General features: G+C 52.6%; 1 protein-coding gene across 1 annotated transcript; it reads left to right on the top strand.

Moving 5' to 3' along the window:
• The first annotated feature begins 3,710 nt into the window (after positions 1 to 3,710).
• LOC138117566 (olfactory receptor 51G2-like) lies at positions 3,711 to 5,495 on the top strand. The gene is made up of 2 exons (XM_069028020.1): positions 3,711 to 3,732; positions 4,085 to 5,495. The coding sequence occupies exons 1-2, from the start codon at positions 3,711 to 3,713 to the stop codon at positions 5,026 to 5,028; spliced, it is 966 nt and encodes a 321-aa protein (XP_068884121.1). The 3' UTR covers positions 5,029 to 5,495.
• Positions 5,496 to 8,988: the final 3,493 nt, after the last annotated feature.

Below are 8,988 nucleotides of genomic sequence, written 5' to 3'. Positions count from 1 at the left end.
CGCACTCCTCCCGCTGTTTGCGCACGGGAGCCGGGGCTCCGCGGCTCCCGGGTGATTGGGCAGGGTCAGCGTTATAAGCGCTGCCCTCCGGACACGGACACGGACACGGACACGGGCACGGACACGGACACGGACACGGACACGGACACGGACACGGACACGACAGGACAGGACAGGACAGGACAGGACAGGACACAGGATCTCCCCCTGCTCCTCGACAGGGCTGAGCCGCCTGCTCTGGCCCGAGAGCCCCCGGCACCCTCGGTGAGTGCGGTCAGCCCCTCTGGGGGCCAGTGACACGGGCCGGGCGGTGGCCCCAGTGCCGCTCGGGCGGTGCCCGCGGTGGCCGCGGCTGGGATGGGCCGGAGGGAGGGGGCCGGTGCATCTCAGGTGCCGCCGGGGAAGCTGCAGCCATCGCGGGGCTGTCGCTGTGCTGTGGCTTTGCCTGGGATCCAGCTGCTCTCCCACTCTTGGGGGACCGTCCCGGCTCTGGGAATGGCCCGTCCCTGTCCTGGCCCCCAAAGTCACCAGGCAATGGGGCTCTCTGGGTGCTGCATCGCCAGGGTCCCTCTGCTGACCCTGCTCCCTTCACCGAGCCCTCACTTGGTTGCCTGAGTTGGCAGCGATGCCATTGTGCAAACAGCAACGTCTCCTCTTCGGGAAGAAGCAGATTTCTGAGCCTCATCCGGCCCCAGCCCCAGCTCCCAAGGCCCTGCCCCTGCCCTGGCTGACAAGAACCCTTAAAACACCAGCATTTTGCGTTATTGGTGAACACCAAAGCCGGAGACAGGCAAAAATCAGGAGGCGGCTTTAAGGGCAGGAGAACGGACGGCACTGTGTCCTCGTGAGGCTTCTACCCTGGTGCCTGGCCACTTCTCCCAGCGCTGGGCTGCTCCTGAGGAGCAGGAACACCTTGGGCACCAAGCAGGAGACACCCTCTCTGGGGCTGGATGGCTCAGCAGCCACCTGCCTTGAATCTTTAACTTGGTATCCTCCAGGAATGGGAGGTTTGCTTCCTCCTCAGGGCTTGGCTGCACAAGAAAGGTGCAGTTGCCATCCCATGATAGTCAGCCAGGAGATCTTTTCTGACCTGGTTTTGTGATTCTGTAGTCCTGTGACAGACACATGCGTGCTGTGAGCTGTCTGTTACCTACACACACACAAATGCACCTAAACATGAACAAGCAGGCCTGGTTGTTGATACATTTCATACATCAGGTGTGTATATATTTATATATATCCCTTACAGACACACACATAAAACAAGCAGGGGTAAAACCATCCTGGAGTGGAATCTCTATCTGTAGTGTGTTGGGGCACATAACAAACCAGAGCAGCTCAGAGGGGAACAGAGTGAAAAAATCATATTTCTGAGCAATTTCTGTGGTGGGAGTTGATGGTGTTTTTGTCAGGTTTGAGGGAAGGTTTTTGCTATAAGTGAAGCATCTCCTACAGACCCAGGGGGTTCTCACCAGTCCCTTCTTTCCTTAGTGCTCTAACAGTCTCTTTATCCACCTCCATATTCCTGGAAAACTGTTGGATCTCCATGTCTTTGAGAGTTCTGGATATCTGCCAGAAGCTGCGCTCAGGGACACAGGCCCGCGCACACTCGGAATTTTTAAGGTTTTAACCCAGGCCCCAGATGTGACTGAATTGCAGGAGTCAGCAGATGGATTTCACTGCTCAGATCACAGAATTGTGGAATAATCTGGGTAGCAAGGGACCTCAAAGCTCATCCAGTGCCACCCCTGCCAGGCACAGGGACACCTTCCACCTGACAAGGTTCCTCCAAGCCCTGTCCAACCTGGCCTTGAGCACTTGCAGGGATCCAGGGGCAGCCACAGCTGCTCTGGGCACCCTGTGCCAGGGCCTGCCCACCTGCAGATGCTGTTGCATTGGCAGAAAGGGGCAGCTCTTACCTTTGGGGAGCTCTGAGCCAGCAGCAAGGACCAGAGGTACCTGCAGGCAGGTCCCTTTGGTGCCATCAGGCTCTGTGGAACCAGCAGGGGATGCACCAGCTGCCCACCCCTGCCCAAGCCCCCCACACGCTGCCCAGGCTCTCCTGAGGAAGGGCTGAGATTGTCCTTTCAGCACCTGACACGGCAGGGCTGCAGGTCAGGGTGATTCTGATACCAGCACGGGACTCTGCCTTGCCTGGAGAAAATCAAATGATTCTGGGTTTTCCCCTGGTCCCATCAGTTATGTGTTGCTTTTGCCCTGGAGCAGGAAGATGTTTGTCCTTGCTGAGCTTCAGGATTTATTGTCACATTGGACTCTCAAGCTGAGAATCTAATGAAGAAAGTCGTATTAGGAACCTAAGAAATACGTCATGGAAGAATGTGTGTTATTCAAACATGAGCTGTGTTACAGCAAGCCCTCTGGCTCATAATGCAGGCACTCTGTGGCCTGAGTTTTGTATCCTGTGGAAGGTGCAGGAAGACTGAAGTCACAAATATTTTTTTGCTTTAATTAGCTCTTGTCTTGCACATTTGCTGCTTTCCCCCACCCACCCAGTGGGTCATTCTGTCACTGAGGGGCTCAGGGACCCTGTCATCCTCTCCAGCATTGTCCCAGGAAATGAAGGAACCTGGATTGTGCCAAGGCTTGGAGGGTCAGTGGATAATTCATGTTGGAGAGACTTCTGAAGGTCTCTAGTCCAACATCTGCCTCAAGGCAGGGCCAGCTGGGAGGTCTCATGGCTTTGTCCAGTTGGGTCTTGAAAACTTCTGTGGATGGAGATGTGCAACCTCTGGGCAACCTGCTCCAATGCCTGATGGGGAAACATTTCTCATTTTATTCAGTCTAAACCTCCCTCCTTTCAACTTACACCTGTTGTCTCCCATCCTTCTTCCGTGCTCTGCTGTGAAGATCCCGGTCCAGCCTCCTGGATGTCTGCTTGGAGGTAGGGGAAGGCTGCTGCCAGATGCCTGCAAACCTCTCTTCTCCAGGCTGAACAAGCCTCTTTCCTGGATCTCTTATTCCAGGGCATTCTCCACTCCCACGTGTCTCAGTGACATCCTGCTGAGCTCGCTGGAGCAGGCACTGCCAGATTTCTGCCAAGGCCTCACTCCCTTCCTGCTCTTGATCCCTCTCTGAAACACCCACCATATCCCATGTGCCCCTCGCCTCCAGCTGGGACCCAGAGGTTTTCCCAGGATCCTCCCCAGGGCTCTGAACCTGGAACATCTTGTGCTTTGCCTGGTGTGTGCCTGTTACCAACACTGCACAGAGCCTGTGCCAGTGTGGGGTTTGGCTCACTTATTCCACTCCACCTGGCAGTGAGACTGTGAAAGGAGCAGGGCTTGGGTGTGAGAACTGCTGAAATTCCACCTTGCCCTGGGAACCATCTTCTGAGCTGAGAGCAGGAAGGTCTGAGTGGCTGATTCTCTGTTCTGCTGGAAATCGTGGAATTCCAGACTGGTTTGGATTGGGAGGGGCCTTAAAGCCCATCCTGTTCCAGCAACTGCTGCGGGCAGGGACACCTTCCACTAGACCAGGCTGCTCCAACCTGGCGTTAAACACTTGCAGGGATGGGGTAGCCACAGCTTCTCTGGGCAGCCTGTGCCAGTGCCAACAAATTTTGCATTCATTTCCAGTGTCGATTTCCTAAAGAAGAAGTGTCAGGGTTAAACTTTCACAATTTTCACGCTTTTTGATCTCCAGCTGGCATAAAAAAGAAGCCTTGGCTTAGCAGCTTGGTCGTGGTTGGGATGATCATAGAAAAGGCGTTTGCTCACTCCACAGAGCATCTCAAACTCTGGAGTTTGGGGACGACTGTGAAATAGTAGCACTCCCCAGGGATGTTTTCCTTTTCATTCTAAAGTCTTTCTTTTTTTTCTCTTTTTCAAGAAGAAATGTCTACCCTTTTCCTTCATTTTGGTAAACAAGAGCGCAGCCATATGTGACACTGTTCCCAAATGGCACGGGGATCCCTGCAGAGGCTGGTGGGGAGGTGGAGGGATGTGCAGCTCCGCTGTTAGCAGAGGCTCCAGCTATGTGGAGTTTGTGTTCTTGGTTTGTTTTAGGTCTAGGCCATGTGAGAGCTGAGCTGGGATGGAGCATGACTCACACAGCCCTTGGGAATTCAATGGCTCCTTCTATCAGCCTTCAGCTTTCCTCATGATGGGCATCCCAGGCCTGGAAGCCCTTCACCCCTGGATCTCCATCCCTTTCTGTGCCCTCTACCTCACTGCTCTCTTGGGGAACTGCGTCATCCTGTTCATCATCAGGAAGACCCAAAGTCTGCATGAGCCCATGTACTACTTCCTGTCCATGCTGGCAGTCACTGACCTGGGCCTGGCTCTCTGCACCCTGCCCACCACCCTGGGCCTCTTTTGGTTCAATGTGCGCAGGATTGGCTTCGACGCCTGCCTCACCCAGATGTATTTCATCCACATCCTCTCCTTCATCGAGTCCTCCGTGCTCCTGGCCATGGCCTTTGACCGCTTCATTGCCATTTCCCACCCCCTGAGACACCCATCCATCCTGACCAAAACCACTGTCCTAAAGATAGGCCTGGCCATTGTGCTGAGAGGGATGGTCTCACTCCTTCCCATTCCCTTCCTGCTCAAGAGATTGACCTACTGCGGCAAGACGGAGCTTTCCCACTCCTTCTGCTTCCATCCTGACATCATGAACCTGGCATGTGCAGATATAAAGGTCAATGTCTTCTATGGGATGATCATTCTCTTATCCACGGTGGGGATGGACTTCATCTTCATCGTGCTGTCCTACATCCTCATCATCAGAACCGTCATCAGCCTCACCACCAAGGAGGAGTGTCTGAAGGCTTTGAACACCTGTGTCTCCCACATCTGTGCTGTCCTCGTGTTCTTCATCCCCATGATAGGACTGTCCATGATCCATCGCTTTGGAAAGAACGTTCCTCCCCTCGTTAACACCTTGGTGGCCTACACCTACCTCATCATTCCCCCTGCTCTCAACCCTGTTATCTACAGCATAAAATCCACCCACATGCGGGAGGCCTTGCTCAGGGCCCTGCGCAGGAAGCATGGATCTGACTGGTAGTTTCCTCCACCAGTTCTGCCAGAAAGTGCTGATGGACTGGGTTCTGTGTCAGACCTCTGGGGCTGGGTTCTCTGTCACAGCTCTGGGGCTGGTTTCTCAGTCAGAGCTCTTGGCCTGGTTTCCCAGTCAGAGCTGGTGGATTGGTCTCTTGGTGCTCCATCCATGCCAGAGGAAAGAACGGCAGATCCACTGGGATGCTGTCCCCCAACCCAGAGCCGTGAACTTTCATGTTCTGTCCTAGCATGGTGCTTTCCTGCCTTCCTGCAGACACCCCCAGATTAACGATCCATCCAGGCTGGGCACAGAGCATTCCTCACCGGGTCCTGTTGAGGGGCCAGAGCGCTCTCAGCCCTTCTCAGCCATCATCCGTGTGTCTGGAGTGCTGTGTCCATCCCAGTCAGAAAACAGCTGCTTTTGCATCTCTTCTGGATGTCTTTGAGTCTTACCAGCTTGCCAAGTCTAATTAATGTCCCAGTCATTGCTCTGCATTGAATGTCACGTATGTGCAGCATCCGCAATAAAATCCATCTATTCGTTGTGAAAGGTCATGAGATTTGACGAAGCCTTTTTTTCTGTCTCTATGATGCAGAAGTATTAGGTTGGAGTTGCCTAAAATCTTCAGGGTGTGCTGCAGATGGGCAGGACTGTATGGGTCAGGTGTGTCTGGATGGGCTTGGGGGTCTGGTGGGGTGGAAGCTCTCTTGCAAAAAAAAAAGGGGGTTCAAAAACATTGTAGGAATGGCTAAACTTCCTGACACCCAGGACCATGTGCTGCTACCTTCCATCTGAGGCCTGCTAGTGCTGGCTGTGCCCCTCAGAGGGGTGGGAGGAGATCTCCAGGGGCATCCCCAGGTGGGAGATGACAGCATGTCCCAGCATCTCCTTGCTCTGCTGGAGGCTGGCTCTCAGCCAGGCACGCAGAAAGGCTTCGTGGTTCTCCTGGCCCGTGTCCTCCCACAGACAGAATAAAATGGCCCCAAATCATAGAATAGAATCACAGAACCACTAGGGTTGGAAAAGCCCTCCCAGACCTGTGACTGATGCCCACCTTGTCACTCAGACCAGAGCAGCGAGTGCCACGTCCAGTTGTAAATATTTCATTCTTCCAAATTGCAGAGCTGTAGTTCTGTTCATCTCAAACCATATTTTGGCCAGCCTTGAGCACAGTGGAGAATAAGAAACAACAGTCAGTGTTTATCTTGGAAGGATGAAGCAGCAAAGGCACTGGGACAGGATCCCATCCCTGAACTGGCCTGGTTTTGCCTGACACTGAGCACTTCACCAGCCCAGATCAGTTTCTTTCTATTCTGCTCCACATGTGCAGGAGCTGGAGAAAAAAAAATGGAGAGAAAAAATAATGCAGAGACAGCTTCATAAAAAACCAGAAAGAGGGCAGGGAAGATTCCGAAGGGGAGGATTCCCAGGCCACTGTTTGCTCTGTGTTGTGCTCATTATCTTGCTGTGTCCCCAGGGGCCCTTGCCCAGGGTGAAACGCCAACAGCCCCAAGGAGCTCAGCCTGGGGAGCAGCTCCCACTGGCACCGGGGATGGGGAGAGCTCTGCTCAAATATCTCTGATCTAAACTGGAGCTTGCAGGGAAAATTAACATAAGGGAACAACATCTAGGAGAAAAGAGCTTTGCTGGAGGGAGGCCTGGCTTGCAGCATCCTCACACAGGATTCTGAAATTGATGATTGAGAACTCTGAGAAGATTCTGAGTCTGCTCCCACTCTGAAAACTTCCAGAGTTCATCCCTGGATGTCTGTGCTTCCCAGCTGCAGCTGTTCTCCAAAATGGCTCTGAAACAAAAAGCCTGAGATGCCTCTGCCACAGTAAGAAAATGTTTGGGGGGGAGTTTGAGGGCAAAGTGTGACGGATTTATCAGCATATCTGTGAGCAGAGCTGGAGAGCAGGGTGGAGGGGGAATGAGAGGGAGAGATAAAGGCTGAGGGGAGAGGAAGAGGAAGGGAAAGAAGGAGAAGGCAGAGAAGGAGAAAGAAGAAGAAAGGTGAGAGAGCTGGGATCGTTCAGCCTGGAGAAGAGAAGGCTCCAGGAAGACCTCAGAGCCCCTTCCAGGGCCTAAAGGGGCTCCAGGAGAGCTGCAGAGGGACTTCGGAAAACAGCCTGGAGTGCTAGGACAAGGGGGGATGTCTTCCCAGTGCCAGAGGGCAGGGCTGGATGGGATATTGGGCAGGAATTGTTCCCTGGGAGGGTGGGCAGGCCCTGGCACAGGGTGCCCAGAGCAGCTGGGGCTGCCCCTGGATCCCTGGCAGTGCCCAAGGCCAGGCTGGACATTGGGGCTTGGAGCAGCCTGGGACAGTGGGAGGTGTCCCTGCCATGGCAGGGGTGGCACTGGATGGGCTTTGAGGTCCCTCCCAACCCAAACCATTCCATGGTCCTTTGATGAGTTGGGGATTGGTCAAAGGTTGGACTCCATGATCCTGGATTTCCAACCTCAGTGATTCTCTGATTCTGTGAGTTTGTGATTTACTGCTGGGGCTGTTGCTTGGATCCTCCTAGGAAAATAAATCTGCATTTACTGGGGTTTCAAAGACATAGATCCAGTTTCCATCTCTGCAGAAACCCAGGCCCTCACAGCACCCGCTCTGCCCACCAGCAGTGCCAGATCCTGAGCCACTTCTGAGAAGCTGGGTACATTTATCGGTGCCAGAGAATCAGAGATGAACGGAAGCATCAGGGACTGTTTCGGTGCCTGTCTCACAACCCCATTCCCTCAGGGAAATGATCAGAGGGGCAGAGATTTTCCAGTGAGACTCCAGTGATTCCATCAGGGCTGGCAGCTGAGGCGCCTCAGTACCTGTTGGTGATTACTGAGGCTCTGTGTTCATTCCATTCGTGTCTTAATTCAAGTGCTTGGCTGCCAGCGTCATCCCTGGAATAGATTTTGGGCACAGTGACAGCAACAGCCCTCCCACGCTGTGTGTAAATCGGGTATAAAAAGCTACAATGTGAGTCCTCCGTGTTATACATCCGAGATGGAAAAGCCCCACATCAGGAGAATAAAGCCTGATGGTATTTTAGGCCTTCACCACAGATGTGCAATAAAACCCCCCATGTTTCACAACCCAACATTACTTATAAAATAACTCCATTAATAACCTGCAGAGATTGCCATAAAACCACTTTGCATCATTGATTTGCATGGAATAACCAGAAAGCTCAGGTTATGTGCTTGACCTTGTGCTGTCTATCCAGGGCGGGAGGAATGGTGGGTTTATTGCAGCACAGGTACAGCCCGGTACTGGCTTGGTGCCTGAAAATAGACAGGTGCCTAAAGCAAAGCCTTTTATGTGCCTCCAGGCCATTATCCTTGGATCACAGCACTCCTGGAAAATCCACAGATACAGAATAAGGTGAATAATCTGATTATTTTTTTCCACAGATATTCTGTTTTTTCCCTACATGTTTTTCATAAGATGAAAATCCAATTTGTATGTGCAAAAAAAGATTGAAAGATCCATGCCTGCCTGTGCCTGTGTGCTGTTCTGGGGAGGGCTGGGCCGTGGGAGGCAGCACCGCCAGCTTCAGCCTCACTGAACACATTTCTGACAGGGCACCACGGCACATACGGAAAGCATCAAGCAGCACTGAAGTTTTACAGAAAGCACTAAAAATCTGCTGGGTTTTTTGTTATTATTTTTAATTTGTCCTTTAAAAAGAAAAGCAAACAAGTTCAGCTGATGGGTTTATTCTTCAACAGGTTGATTTTACAGTGTTCTGCCTTTTAGAGAATTCAGGCAATTCCCGTTCAAACTCAAATGTCAGCATTTTGTCACTGCATATGTTGTTGCATAGAGCCGTAATGGGGTAAAAAAACTGTGAGACGAGCTCTCTGCATCAGTGTGGCAACTCTGAGAATCCCAGGAATGGCCCTGCGGGATCCCAAGCCGTGGGAAAGGGTATATAAAAAATCCCATTTGTGTTTCCCTTGCAGCAGGAA

Source organism: Aphelocoma coerulescens, chromosome 1, assembly GCF_041296385.1.
Source record: "Aphelocoma coerulescens isolate FSJ_1873_10779 chromosome 1, UR_Acoe_1.0, whole genome shotgun sequence".
Lineage (NCBI taxonomy): Eukaryota > Metazoa > Chordata > Aves > Passeriformes > Corvidae > Aphelocoma > Aphelocoma coerulescens.
The sequence above is the reverse complement of the archived record's forward strand: the minus strand, read 5'-3'. Positions and strand labels throughout refer to the sequence as shown.